Source organism: Lactuca serriola, chromosome 5, assembly GCF_051521515.1.
Source record: "Lactuca serriola cultivar US96UC23 chromosome 5, Lser_US96UC23_V15, whole genome shotgun sequence".
Taxonomy (NCBI): domain Eukaryota; kingdom Viridiplantae; phylum Streptophyta; class Magnoliopsida; order Asterales; family Asteraceae; genus Lactuca; species Lactuca serriola.
This window is the reverse complement of record NC_136412.1, coordinates 341,020,964-341,037,227: the sequence shown is the minus strand read 5'-3', so window position 1 is coordinate 341,037,227 and position 16,264 is coordinate 341,020,964. Positions and strand designations below refer to the sequence as shown.

The 16,264-nt window shown below is 34.5% G+C and overlaps 1 protein-coding gene across 1 annotated transcript; it reads left to right on the top strand.

The window, feature by feature from the left end:
* The first annotated feature begins 13,809 nt into the window (after positions 1-13,809).
* On the top strand, positions 13,810-15,145 carry LOC145055376 (small ribosomal subunit protein eS26y-like). Its single transcript, XM_079003685.1, has 5 exons — positions 13,810-13,946; positions 14,026-14,118; positions 14,460-14,544; positions 14,628-14,761; positions 14,899-15,145. The coding sequence occupies exons 1-5, from the start codon at positions 13,944-13,946 to the stop codon at positions 14,974-14,976; spliced, it is 393 nt and encodes a 130-aa protein (XP_078859811.1). The 5' UTR covers positions 13,810-13,943; the 3' UTR covers positions 14,977-15,145.
* The last annotated feature ends 1,119 nt before the right edge of the window (positions 15,146-16,264 follow it).

The window sequence follows — 16,264 nt, the reverse complement described above, 5'->3', positions numbered from 1 at the left end:
TTCCGGCCATAATTCCCACAAATCACTTACTCAGAAACTGACATCTACCTTTAGGGTAAAATGACCATTTTACCCCTTGACCAAGTCAAAGTCTAAGTCAACTTCCAGTTGACCTGACTCGCCGAGTTGGCTCGCCAACTCGCCGAGTCCCTATCCTTCCATCAGACCTCATACCCGTCTCTACTCGTCGAGTTAGGCGATGACTCGACGAGTTTTCCTTCTAAAAGAACACCGACTGAATCCACATCCGACTCGCCGAGTTGTATGAACAACTCTTCGAGTTCATCATCAACCGATACTCATGTCCTGCCCTGACTCGCCGAGCTGTATGAACAACTCGTCGAGTTACTTTTCATCCTATGAACACGTTCTGTCCTCGACTCGCCGAGTTGATGAACAACTCGCCGAGTACCATGAAGATTGTCTTGGACTCGCTGAGTCCGTTCATGCACTCGCCGAGCACCATGAATTCCCAGAACACTTTGCTTAGTCCAGAACGTTGGGTTACTCCCCGGGACTCCTAAAACCCTTCCACACTCAACTGGTCCTTATGACCCTCACTGATATGGGACCAAAACCCTTGGACTCGTCGAGTCCAGGAATGGACTCGTCGAGTCTATCACATTCCTTACTAAGAACTTCGATTTCTGATGTACAACACTTAACCAAATGATAGATCCAGGCCCCTAAACTTGATCTAGCACGTAAAGTTACAAACTTTACGTGCATGCATGGGACATTAGAGCTTAAAGGATCTAAAATGGTTCTTTTGTTGCATGGGGCCTTCCTTGGTGCAAAAAGCAACCTAGATCTGACTTGTGACTCATAAAATGACATGATACAGAAGCCCAAACCCCCAACCATGTTTGCAAACATGGTTGGCCACCAAAAATGGCTTATAAAAGCCCTAAATCACCTCAAAGAGGGATCTAACAAATGAATGAGCAAGGTTTGGGAGCGTTTGGGAGGCTGCATAAGGTCGTTTAAATAGGGTGCAAACCCCTGGATTAGGGTTTTTGTCTAAACAGCGGCTACTCGCCGAGTCCGCAGCTCAAACCCCGCGCCTCATCCCGCTTCTACTCGGCGAGTCAGTCCTTCGACTCGCTGAGTCCAAGGCTAAAATGCAAAAATAAATGAAGATTTAATAACATAATACATACCAAGAAACAGGTGCTACACTTTGTTTTAATTCTTTATCCAAGCTTGTTTCCCCAACTTTATAACTATGTACAATCACTATTTTCCATTCGTTTATTTAATTCCCCAAAAACACAATTTTTCCTAGTCACATTAAACACACTTAGCTTTAAGCCATTTACGTCAATTATGATAGAACAATTTAATACCGGAAATAAAAAATAATAACATATTTTTATAGGTATTCCATTTTACATACATTCTTTCATAAGATTGACAACCATTTCGATATTTTATAAATTTAAGACCCGTGAAAAACACTACTATGTAACAAACAAAAAAAATGCATATCTTCAGCCAAACATGGAAGAACATAATGTTCATACATTCTACCACTTGTAACATAAGTTATTATATTCTTTCAGAACATTATGTACAGATAATTCTAACAATTCTTATCCACGATTAATGTGTATCCTAACTTGTAAGAACATAATCTTCATATACTCTAGCACCTGTAATCAACTTATTGTATTCTTTCAGAACATGGTGTTCTTATAATTCTAACAATTCTTATCCACGATTAATGAGTATCCTAACTTGTAAGAACATAATCTTCATAGATTCTACCACAATTAATGTGTATCCTATCTGAAATATAACATTGAAACAAACATGGAAATTAATAATCTTCATACATTCTACCACTTGTAATCAAGTACTTTTATTTTTTCAGAATATGATATACAGATAATTATAACAATTCTTATCCACGATTAATGTGTATACTAACTTGTATCAAACTTCCACAACAAATGCATATCATAATTACATTCTTGAAAAACAAAACTTACCCGTACATTACAAACCATTTTGCAACACATTGCATATTTTCATAATTTTCATATCCATATACACATTCCAGCATCTATCAAATACTAACGCTTTCTAAAAAAAACTAGTAGAACAAATATCATTCACATTCAACTGTTTGCCAAAAACAAACACTTCTGTAACAGAATAAAACACATTAACATAGTACCCCAAACAAAATACCTAGACCAAAAGAAACCATGTTACCAAAAGTCTTTCAACATAAACCATCCTACCATGATAAATTGTTTCCCCAAAACACACAATACTAGAACAAAATAAAACAACATAACATAGTTCCCCAAATAAAAAACATAAACTTAAACCAAAGATATTACCAAAAGTCTTTCAACACAAACCATCCTAATATCATAAAATGCCCATCTTAAAATCGATGCCTTCCACGTCTCTGCTTCTCCCTGCTTTCCTTCACTTCATTCATCATAGCCAATTTCTGCAATGGATCGAGTCTGTCATGCGCTTCTGCATCTTTCTTAAACATACTTTTATACTTGTTGTACTCCGATTTCATAAGCTTTGCCATGTATTTGATTCTTAGATTATTTAAAGCAAGTACATCACTCTGTTTTTTCCTGTAAGACTGCAATCCCAACGCCCTTCATTTTCCCCCATATATGACTCCATATGCCTCATAAGATATACTCCACAGTTTGATCCTTCTTTCTCTACTTTCCATGTCATTTTCATTACACGGGCTTTAATCTTGTTGAAAGATGTTGACTTTTGGTAATGCTCTATTTTTAAATAGTCCCCAAGCAATTTTCTCTTTGATACAATACAATCAATATACAATACACTACTAAATTCATGCTTTTTAAATCTTACAAAAAATAAATCTTAATCATACCACATGAACGGGTTTTATTCCATAAATGTCCTCAACAACACCATTTCGGTTCACATGGTCTATAATGTAGTACGTTGGAACCCTTAGATCAAAGCATATCAGATAATATTTACTCTTATCAACTATTGGGAAGAAAACCTGGTATAAAATAGATTTCATAACAATAAGCTACTTGTGTATGTTAGGTTTGTAATTGATAAAAAACAATATTTAATTAAATTACCAGTCCAATATCCTTCAGCTTTTCCTATTTTGGTAGATTTTTAAGGTGGAGTTTCAACATCGAATCAAATAATCTTTGAGTTCTATAAGATGGCACTGATGCATCCAGTATCTCTTCTACGTGTACAAATTAATAAATCAATCAATACAACACATATTATTGGACTGGAACTAGATTTAAATTGAATACTCACCAAAAAATTTATGTCGAAGAAAACTCTAGAAACTGATCCTACATCCCTTAGTTCCTCCATTCTGTTCAGTAATGATGACCAACAATCAATGATTATCACATGAATAAACGTGTTGCTTTTAAAATGATATGCGAATCCTTGATGCAACACATGCCTGATGGGAAAAACGCAGCCACAACGATAAATAACAATGCGGAATAATACTTCGTTTGACTAAGTTATTCCCGTCTTGAATGAACCTTTTAGGATGCAAACAAATAGGATATTTTCACTCGCAACAAATCAGCCCCAATGCAAGCTATATAATCAATATAATCAACCCAAAACAATAAGTAATCATCCAATAAAGACACTAGAATTTTAGCGTGGAAACCTCTCAAGAAAGGAAAGTAAAACCACGGGACTACTAGAGCCGCTTCAAATCCACTATCACCAATACTAGAGCAATACAAAGTCTTCTCTAGATGTACTAGAGGCATACAATAATCATCATATACTTGGAACTAAATCACATCAAGCACATGGAATCAAATAATCAAAGACAGAGAAGAATATCACCAAAAAATAGAAGCGATGATTCTCGAGTCTCTGGAGCTGATCTCAACAATTCAACTGTTGGATCTGAAGGCCTCAATGTTGGGAAGCTTCTGTCCAAAAATGAGAGAAAAAGGACCGTTGGATCTCCGGGAAATTACCAAACACTTCAGTTGTATCTTCAAAAACGAGAATTGAGAAAAAACCCTCTTTTGCTTCTTACTATCTCTAACTCTCTTGGTGGCTGAAAAATATTGTGTGTTGTTGAAATTAGGGCATGTAACACACACACACACACACACATATATATATATATATATATACATGAGCTAAATAAGTGGGCTTTCCTCATGGGCTAAAAAACCCAATAGAAAACCCAACAAATCTCCCCCCTTTGGCCTGTGAGGAAGAGTTTGCCATCCTAGCGATCTAGCAACATATCTTCAACTTCTCCCTTGCTAAAGTTTTAGTCAACATATCGGAACCATTATCATCAGTATGAACTTTTTCAAGTTCAAACAATTTGTCTTCAAGTGCATCTCTAATCTAATGACACTTCACATCGATATGCTTTGTTCTTTTGTGAAACATAGAATTCTTAGCAAGGTGAATGACACTTTGATTATCACAAAGAACCATGTAGCGTTTTTGCATAAATCCTAGCTCTTGCATAAATCTTTTCAGCTAAAATAACTCTTTGCATGCTTTTGTTGCTGCCATATACTCAGCCTCAGTGGTGGACAAGGCAACACACTTTTGCAGTTGTGACTGCCATGACACAGCTCCCCCTTCAAAAGTCATCAAATATCCAGAAGTGGATTTCATGTTGTCCTTATTTCCTGCCATATCATAATATGTATAACCAACAAGCATAGTGCTCCATTTCCAAATGTTATACCCAATTTGGAAGTACCATGTATATATCTGAAAATCCACTTAACTTCTTCCCAATGCTTCTTTCCCGGATTTGACAGAAACTGACTAACAACACCAACTGCATGGGCAATATCTGACCTTGTACACACCATGTCATATATCAAACTTCCAACGGCTGATGCATATGGAATTCTATCCATCTCTTCAATCTCCTTCTTAGTAGAAGGGCAATCTCTATCAGCCAGCTTAAAGTTGGTAGTTAGAGGCGAACAAACCACTTTAGCTTTATCCATGTTAAATATGCAAAGCACTTTCTCAATGTATTGCTCTTGTGACATATGTAACTTCTTTGAAGCTCTATCTCTAGTAATCTGAATGCCAAAAATCTGTTTTGTTGGCCCCAAGTCTTTCATAGCAAAAGACTTGCTTAATTGTTTATTTGGCTGAATAATTCTCTCTGCATTCTTGCCAACAATCAACATATCATCAACATAAAGCAATAAAATTATGAAATCATCATCATCAAACCTCTAGAAGAAAACACAGTGATCTGAAGTAGTCTTGCAGTAGCCTTGCTCACCCATGACTGACTCAAATTTCTTGTACCACTATCTTGGTCTTTGCTTCAACCCATAAAGACTTTTCTGAAGCCTACACACATAGTCTTATTTGCCTTTAACCTGAAAACCTTCAGGTTGCTCCATATAAATTTCCTTGTCCAAGTCACCGTGAAGGAAAGTCGTCTTGACATCCATTTGCTCAACCTCAAGATCAAGGCTAGCAACCAAACCAAGAATCACCCGAATGGAACCTATCTTCACGACCGGAGAAAAAATCTCATCAAAATCAATACCCTTTCTTTGAATGAACCCTTTGACCACTAATTTGGCCTTGTACCTAGGTCGTGAGGTATGTTCTTCAGTCTTCACTTTGTATACCCACTTGTTCTTCAAAGCTCTCTTGCCTTTAGGCAACTTCACCAACTCAAAGGTATTGTTTTCATGCAAGGAATTCATCTCATCTTGCATAGCTTCAACCCATTCTCTTTTATGATCATCTTCCATAGCTTCTGCATAACAATCCGGTTCTCCCCCATAAGTGACTAAAACATACTCATCAGCAGAATAAAAGGTGGAAGGATGACGATCTCTCATAGACTGCCTAAGTGGGACAAATGGTGGTATATCAGGTACCGGTAACTCTGGATGAAGATCCTCATCCAACCGTGAATGCTCTGGAACATCATTGCCATTAGTACCATGTTGTTCATCATTCTGGACATCTTCATTAATTGGATCAAAATGTTGAGGGGGAACCGGATCCAATTCAACACGATCATCATTAGATCGAGGAACTATCTTTGTCTTCACAGTATCTTTTAAACTCTGATCTTCAACAAATACAACATCACGACTCTTTACGAGTTTCTTCATAACTGGATCATATAACATGTAACCGAATTCATCTTTACCATAACCAAGGAATATACATGGCTTGGTCTTCACTTCAAGCTTTGATCTTTCATGTTTGGGAATATGCACAAAAGCCTTGCATCCAGAGACCCATAAATGACGATACGAAACATCTTTTCCACTCCAAACCCTATAAGGAACATCAAAAGACAAAGGAACACAAGGAGTAAGATTAATAACATGTACCGCTGTAGTCAAAGCTTCTCCCTAAAAAGAATCAGGTAATCATGCATGTGAAAGCAAACATCTAACTCTTTCACCCAATGTTCTATTCATCCATTCTGCTAAACCGTTCAAATATGGTGTCTTTGGAGGAGTTTTTTGGTGTCGAATACCTTGCTCTCTACAATAAGCATCAAAAGGACCAATGTATTCACCGCCATTATCTGTCCGAACACACTTCAATTTCTTCTCAGTCTGTCTCTCAACCAAGGCATGAAACTGCTTAAACACATCCAATACTTGATCTTTAGTCTTCAAAGTATAAACCCATACCTTCCTTGAATAGTCATTGATGAATGTGACAAAATACAAGAAATCCTCAAGTGTCCTAGTCTTCATGGGACCACATACATCGGAATGTACCAGATCAAGTATATTCTCCTTCCTGTAAGGAGGATGACTCTTAAAGGAAACTCTATTTTGCTTACATGCCAGACAATGAGAACATCTCTTCAAATTCACATCATGCACACTGGTCAACACATTTTTCTTCAACAACAAAGACATCCCCTTTTCACTCATGTAACCAAGTCTCTTATGCCACAAATCGGTTATGTCACAATGTATCGATGCATGGATCGATTCTTTGGAGATCTTCGGATGTGTCATGTATAACTTTGAGCTTCTTTCACCTCTTGCCACAATCAAAGAACCACGAGTGAGTTTCCAAATACCACCACTAAAGGTACTATGGTAACCGTCATCATCAAGTAAGCCAACAGAGATCAAACTACGTCTAATATCTGGAACATGTTTTACATTGTGTAAAACCAACTCCATCACAGTCTCAAACTTCAAACAAAATATCTCCGACTCCAACAATCTTTGATAACCCATTATTACCCATCTTAACATTCCCAAAATTACCAGGAGTGTAAGATGTGTAAAAATCCCTTTGCGATGTCACATGACAAGTAGCACCACTGTCAACAACCCAACTCGAATCATTATGTGCAAGATTGACCATATCATTATCACAACAAATAAAGAACTCTTCGGTAACAGTGTTAACTTCAACAATATCATTACCACCATCATCTTTCTTATGATTGTTCTTTTGATTGTTGTAATTTGCCTTCTTCTTCTCCCTTCTCAATTGTCTGCAAAATCGTATTGTGTGCCCTTTTCTACCATAATGATTGCACTCATAGTCAACAAACTTTCCTTTAGATTTACTGCGATGCTTCCCTTGGTTATTCAGACCTCTACTTTGACTTCTCCCCTTGCTTTCTGTGACCAAGACATTTGGATGTGAAGAGGAACCTTGTGGCTTTCTTCTCATCTCTTCATTTAAAACACCGCCTTTAGCCAATTCCATGGTGATAATATCACCTGATGTAGAGTTGGACAAGGATGTCCTAAAAATTTCCCAAGAATCTGGTAAAGTGCCAAGGAGCCCTAAACCTTGTAACTCATCTTCAAAATTGATACCCATTCCTGCAAGCTGATTAATAATTCCCTGGAAAGAATTCAAATGATCACTTATAGGATTTCCATCATGGTACTTCAAGCCAATCAACTGCTTAATCAAGAACAATTTATTGTTCCCGGTCTTCCGAGCATACAACTGCTCAAGCTTGTTCCACAAAGTACGAGCATGAGTCTATGCGCTAATATGGTTCAAAACATTATCATCAACCCATTACCGAATATACCTACAAACCTTTCTATGCAAAATATTCCACTCTGCATCTGTTTTATCTTCATGTTTTTCAGTATTAAACACAGGCATATAATAATCCTTCACATAAAGAAGGTCTTCCATCTTGCTTCTCCAAATTTGATAATTAGAACCATTCAAGTTCACAATCCTATTTGTATTAGCTTTCATTGTTCAAACAAGTAACCTAATAACAAGAACCAGGATCTGATACCAATCTAATGGGAAAAACGTAGCCACAACGATAAATAACAATGAAGAATAATACTTCGTTTGACTAAGCTATTCCCGTCTTGAATGAACCTTTTAGGATGCAAACAAATAGGATATTTTCACTTGCAACAAATCAGCCCCAATGCAAGTTATATAATCAATATAATCAACCCAAAACAATAAGTAATCAACCAATAAAGACACTGGAATTTTAGCGTGGAAACCTCTCAAGAAAGGAAAGTAAAACCACGGGACTACTAGAGCCGCTTCAAATCCACTATCACCAATATTAGAGCAATACAAAGTATTCTCTGTATGTACTAGAGGCATACAATAATCATCATATACTTGGAACTAAATCACATCAAGCACATGGAATCAAATAAGCAAAGACATAGAAGAATATCACCAAAAAACGTTCCTGATTTCCAACAACAAACATAAGTGACTATTCTTGAGTCTCTGGAGCGGATCTTGACAATTCAACCGTTGGATCTGAAGGCCTCGATGTTAGGAAGCTGCTATTCAAAAATGAGAGAAAACGGACCGTTGGATCTCCGGGAAATTACCAAACACTGTAGTTGTGTCTTCAAAAATGGGAATTGAGAAAAAACCCTCTTTTGTTTCTTACTATCTCTAACTCTCTTGGTGGCTGAAAAATATTGTGTGTTGTTGAAATTAGCGCATGTAACACACACACACACACACACACACATATATATATATATATATATATATATATATACACATGGGCTAAATAAGTGGGCTTTCCTCATGGGCTAAGAAACCCAATAGAAAACCCAACAATGCCCGCTCCCAATGTTCTATATCTCTTCCCTGCTCAACAATTATAAAATGATCAATTTTATAACACCACATTTAAAAGCAAACCACTAAATTATATTATTTAACTTACCCATAATCTCTTTTTGATGCAAAGACTAAATTATATAATGTCATTTCATCCTTCTCCACCTTGTCACCCATTCTAACAATCCTTTCAACAAACAATGATTTTCCATATACAGGTAACTTTTTCTCTCTTTCCCCCTTTTTCCATTGTCATCATCTTTCTCACATACCTCAACTGTTTCCAATATTTCCTTTTTTATAACTTTCCAACACAGCATCATCTGTCATTTTATTTGTTGTCGCCAACACTTCAGGATGCTCCAAGAATTGTGAATAGGTTAGATTGTGTGTATTATCTACATTTTCCACATTAGTTGTACTGAAACCTCCACCATCATCCTTATTTTCCCCCATGAACTATCAATCCTCTAACTGGAGATAATCCTTCTTCATTACCACCATCTGCCTCTCCTTTGTTACTATGACCATCAAAACTAGCTTCATTATATTTCATTTCTCTAGTCTCTGCATTCTTCACTTCGTTGAACAATTCTTAATTTTTTTCGTACCACTCCTTCAACATCAAGCTGTCTAGGAATTTCTCAATTCCATGTTTTAGAGCTTTTTCAATATTCTTCTTTTTCAGACAATATTACTCCATAGATATGCTCGATAACAGCCATGTATGCCTGTAAGTTTTATATTAACATATCATTATTAAAATTATAAAAGAATTAATGTTCCACATTCCAAGTAATTCACTAACTATAAAACACATAATACAATTTAAAACAGCCACATATGCCTGTAGGTTTTATATTAACTTATCATTATTAAAATTATGAAACAATTAATGTTCCACATTCTTATCAAATTCATGGCTTACTTCCTCATCCCCATACCCCCCATCAACTCGTCCAACATTTCATCTTCATCGACCATTCCATCATCTTCATCAATATCTTCAAAGTTTTCTAGTAGCTGCCTACCAAACCCCCCAACACTAATCTCCAGCTTCTCTATTTTTTCAAGTAGAGCACCCGTAACATTTCTAACAAACGGTAACCTTTTCACTATCTTCAAACCTGAGAACTTCATGTTATATACATACACCAGCTACATAAAAAAACTACATTAATTACTTCATTATACATATTCCATTGTAAAGTAAAGTAAATATCTAATCGAGACAACAATATTACCGTCAAAACGAGTATAGGTCCATTGTAATAACATATCTTATCATCCCTTCTCCACAACTGTTTTCTGCTGACCAAACAATCTAGAATATACTTACACCAATCAATTTTAGAGAAGTCTTTTACCAAGACCAACTTATTCACAACATTTATTTGATTGGTACCACTCAAAGTTGATTCAACAAATGTGTTAATGAAAAGGGTCAGAAAATTCAGCCTAAACATAAAATTGTCTTGCTTTGTGTTTTTTTTTATCCTTTTCAGGTATTCTTCACCATTAAACCCTTTTTTATCATATTGAGTTTTCCATTCTTGCAGAGCTTCATTATCTTTCTCACAGCTAATCATGCTCAAGAAGTCTTCCCCTACATTTGGTAAACCCAACATGTCATACATCGTGTCTTTCGTAATTGTTATGACCATATTCTCCAGAACTAGACGACTACTATCTAGATCATAGTGATCTAACAGATAGTAGTTAAGTAACCCCGGATTAGTGTCCATGTCAATATTCAAAAGTGAACCAAAACCCATAAACACAATCCTATTTTTCTGTGCAGGTTACATTACTTCCAGGAGTCATCCTAGTTGCAAGTCTTCTATAACCTTCTGGATGGTTCTTCCTTACTTTTCTGACCTTCCCCTCCATTGTTTTGACTTTAACATTTTCATGTTCTACTTTTCCTTTCTTTTTATTTTGAGATTTATTTGAATGTGCATCATTCACTACTTTTTTTTCTTTTTACAACATTTTCCTTATGTTCCATATCCACATTAATTTTTGCATTTTCATTGTCTTTCTTTGACCCACTCATACTCTCCATAACTAACTCATTTGAACTTCTTGGCTTTTTTCCTTTCACCACTTGCATCCGATGATTTCTTATTATCCTTAACAGGTGTATTTCTCGCAAAACATTTCCTTTTCATCCTTCCTACACTTGTGCTGCCACTTGTTATTGTGTCTTCTTTATCTTTGTTAACATCTGTTGAATCACACAAACATAATTACTCATCGTCTACTACAACTTGAATAAAATACTAAATTTTATATTAGCCATATCATAATTATATTGTATACCTAGAAACAAATGGTACTTGAACTATAATACAATACTTAATTTGATACTAGCTATCTCATAATTATATAGTAAAAATCATTAATTACAAGCACTTATGATCTTACCTGATTTCCCAGAATCTACATTGTTCTTTCCATTAATTACAAGCACTTATGATCTTACCTGATTTCCCAGAATCTACATTGTTCTTTTCATGTTCTGATCTTGAAGTTTTTTTTCCTCTGTTTCTTTGTTTTGCTTGATCCAACAATATTAATATCAATTGGTTCACTTTCGACACCTTCTGCTTCATTAAGTAACAAAAGATACATATTGGCTATCAACATGTTCTAGAATTATTGTTATTTTTCTTCATGAACCAAAAAAAAATCTACATGTAGGTTGAGTACTGATATTCTCTTTCACGGGTGTTGATCTGGTACAATAGGTCTTTCTCACATTTGTTTGGCTTGTAGTATCAACATTAATTGGCTATGGATCAGGTTTTGCAACAACTAATGAAACAAATGATTAAAGTCGATTAATAATAGTTTTCAAAGTAACCAACCATACTTCAATATCTATAACCACTATCAATACTTTTTATGTTTTCATTATGTAAGAATGAAACACAAATACATAATTTGTTTCTATGAGAATTAAAGCCAGATAGTTAATACAAATAAACTAAATCAACAAAAATCACAATAATAAAAAACATATACGGTTACTTAATAGCAATCCCCAGATTAACCAGTCACACTCCAATCTATATAACCCCTATATACACTTCTTATGTTACAATTCTTTAAGAATGTAAACACATTTCCTTACAATGATTCTATGAGAATTATAATAGTTTTCAAAGTAACCACCCATACTTCAATATCTATAACCACTATCAATACTTTTTATGTTTTCATTATGTAAGAATGCAACACAAATACGTATAATGTTTCTATGAGAATTAAAGTCAAATAGTTAATACAAATAAACTGAATCAGCAACAATCACAGTAATAAAAACATATACAAATACTTAATAGCAATCCCCAGATTAACCAGTCACACTCCAATCTATATAACCCCTATATACACTTCTTATGTTCACATTCTTTAAGAATTTAACACATTTCCTTATAGTACATACAAATAAAGTAAACTGTCAAAATCATAGGAATAAAACTACAAATAAAAAACATTTTATATTTCAAAAAAACCCAAAAAAAAAAAACAACACAACAATATCTTCAAAAATTCTATCATAACATCAAGCACTTGAAAGATTCATGCATGTTTTTAAAAACATAACTCAAAATACTAAAAAAAATTTCAAAAACAAACAACACTTTCACACCCTAAAATACCACAACAACAAGCACATACAAGCATTTTAAACATTTCATATTTTGGAAGAATGCATTTCACATGAACTTCACAAACAAACATACAACTCTTTTTACGCTTTTAAACATTTCATATCCTCCTGACATACTTATACCACAAAAACGACAACATATTGCAAAAAAAAAAAAAAACAGAAACTACATCTTTTTATGCTTTTAAAACACAAAACAAAATAAACAATCACAAACTTTTTTTTTGAAAAACAACACTAGCATATCTGTAAAATCCAAAATTTTAACCGGATTGTAAATCCTCAATTTCAGAAAACCCTAATAAAAAAAATACTCCCTTTTAACTAAAAAACCACATGCATATACTTCACTGTTCAAACATTCCAAAAGAATGTTGTGTATTCAAACGATTACCTTAAAAAAAAAGCTAAAAATAAAAATTACATATAGGCGGAGCAACAAAATCATCATCGTCTTCATATAGATTCAAAACCATTTCTTGTGTGTTCTTAAATTTCGATTTGAAAGAAGTCGTCCTTGTATTCCTCATTATACTGCAATTTCTTTTACTTCGAACGATCACAATGCAATTTTTGTGAACAATCTTCAAAAATCAATCACTTTATATTAAAAATACAACAGAATCTACCGCTTTTTTGGTTGATTACAAAAGATATACTTTGATTTTGTGTTCTGATACAGAGGGTAGTAGAATCTGGGTTCATGCGAAGTTATATGGATTATGCGAGAATTTTGATAAATAGAATCAGTTTCCTATTTTAATAGAGATGACAAATATACACATATACCATTACTCATCCGTTATCTTTAAATGTGAAGCCCTTTTTATTTAATGGATATCAAATTAATGTTAATTATTTTCTTTTAAAAATTAAATATTTGATTGATCTAATTTATGCATACAATAACATATTTATTTATTTATTTTTATTTATTTATTTATTTATTTTTTTTTGAAGGGGACCAAATTTGCATTTACTCATTGTCCGTCGTTGCATCATAAAACGGGCCAGCAGCAAAAGATGAAACGTCACGTTTATTTGGGTTCATTCGTAAATTCATGGCCCATGGGCCGAAGACTCTAAAAATATCAAAACTATTCCATTTGATCAAAACCCTAGAGCCAGCCATCGGAGCAGCGCAGCAGAAGCAGAAGATCTGCGCGAGGGGGATTCTCACAAAATGGTTTGTTCGTCGATTCCGATTTCGCTATACGTTGATCTGTCGTATGAATTCCGTTTAACACAATCTTTTGTCCCCGCAGACTTTCAAGAGAAGGAATGGTGGACGCAACAAGCACGGCCGTGGTCACGTCAAGTTCATTCGTTGCTCTAACTGTGGTAAATGCTGTCCCAAGGTAATTCCGATCTTTCGAGAATCTGTCACTGTTGTTAGATCTCTATCACATATGCATTGAAATTACTTATTGTCGAATCGATAATTTCGATGATTCTGTTTGTTATATTAGATTCAAATCATGATTCTGTAATGCATCGGTTTGTAATTGACGCCAGATAGAAGTTATTATGATTACTAGGTTAAAGACCGAATCTGAGTTTGAAGACTTCGATTTAACCTCATATCATTGAATTCTTCTATCTGTTTTTTCATATGCTTGGGTTGCATCTACAATTGTGATTCATGATATAAACTATCAAATCCTGGATCTCTTTTCTTACCGAGTATATGATATATCAGGACAAAGCTATCAAGAGATTTCTTGTGAGGAACATAGTTGAGCAGGCTGCTGTTAGGGATGTTCAAGAAGCTTGTGCTTTTGAGCGTAAGTGTATTTTATTTTATTTTTTATATACTTATAACTATAATGAGAATAATGATTCTGATCTTTGTTTTTTTTTTTTTCAGAATACACACTTCCCAAATTGTATGTAAAAATGCAATACTGTGTGTCTTGTGCAATTCACTCAAAGGTTGTTAGGGTTCGATCAAGAGTTGATAGGAGAAACCGTGAGCCCCCAAAGAGATTCACTCGCCCAAGGGTATGTCATCTACTTTTTTATTCACTTTCATTACAATCTTGTAACATATTTTGATTTATTTTTGTCATATTCTAATACATTTAATTGAAGTTTAAGAATTAAGATATCTAATTTTATATTAACTTTTTGGTTTACAGGATGATCTTCCCAAGCCAGGTCAAGGTCAAGCACCCCGTGCTGGTGGAGCAGGTGGACCACCACCTGTCCGTACTTGAGAGTTATATTCTGATCACTGTAATATGAGCTCATTTTTGAATTGGTTATTATCATATGCTTTTATGTACCCTTGATTATGAATTCAACTTTGTACTAGATTCATGTTTTATTTTTGTATGTTTGGATTTTGCTCATTTGCATTTGATTTTAATTAGTCTGCTTTTGTTACATGGGAGTGATACTGGATAAGCTTTGTAGGGGTAATGAAATGTCAATCACATACAATCTGCTCTCTTTTAGTGAAAATGTTAGCAAAGTTGTAGTTTTTTTGTTGATATTGAAGTGTTTGATAAATACAACCTGTAAAGTTTTGTAAATGATTTAAAAGTTTTTTTGGTTGTTGTGGTTGATGTAGTATGAAATGAAAAAGAATTGTCTGTATGTGTCGACTATCAATAATTTATAGGCCTAGTAAAAATAAGATGAAAATTTACTCAAGCGAATATAAGGATTTTATACTCTAAATCTCGATGAATAATTGTTTTTTGGGATGAAAATGTTATTTAGGTAACTCTAACGAGTGCTATTTTGCAATCACTTATTTGGCAAGACAACAGATTCCTGCAAGACAAGATGTTTCCATGTTTTCACCAAAACGGTGAACCACCTTCAAATGAGCATGTTTTAATATAAATGTATTTAAAAAAAAAAAGAGTACATGCTAGTTCAACATTTGTGTGATTCCTCTAGCACAACACTTTCAAACCTTTTTGATTGTGATGGCGGTCCCAACACTAGAAAATATCACTTTACCATTCACACATAAAACTTGAGATACTAAATTGCCGGGTTTTGTATTATCGTATTATAATCCAAAGTAACATTTACCAACATTGTGTTTTTTAGACACATTTAGCAAATGTAGTAAAATTATAAATATCTTTTTATACCAAAATATATTAAGACTGTTAGGTATGGACAACGTCCACCAGGTCATTTTGCGTTATGAGGGCACAAACACCGCCCCCTTCACCGTTTTGCATGTTATAGACCTTGCCCTTTACCTCCTATTTACCACCACAACATCCTAAAAACGCCGTTTACTTCTTTTTTCTCCTAAAAATGTATGTGGGCGTTGCCTACACCTAACAACCTAAAGCATGATGGCATGATCATTACTATTTTTTTTTTTAATTTCTAATATTTTTTTGTTGGACTAACTACATAGAATACCCATTTGAATTGTTTATTGTTAAATAATGTATTGGATACATTTTTTTAATGTTTTAAACTATTTATTGTTAACCGAATGGTTAACAAATTGATAAAAATATATTTTTATGTTTT

Coding starts and splice junctions, on each gene's coding strand:
- LOC145055376 (XM_079003685.1), top strand. Junction 14,119..14,459: donor GTGGTAAATGCTGTCCCAAG/GTAATTCCGATC, acceptor ATGATATATCAG/GACAAAGCTATCAAGAGATT. Junction 14,762..14,898: donor AGAGATTCACTCGCCCAAGG/GTATGTCATCTA, acceptor TTTGGTTTACAG/GATGATCTTCCCAAGCCAGG.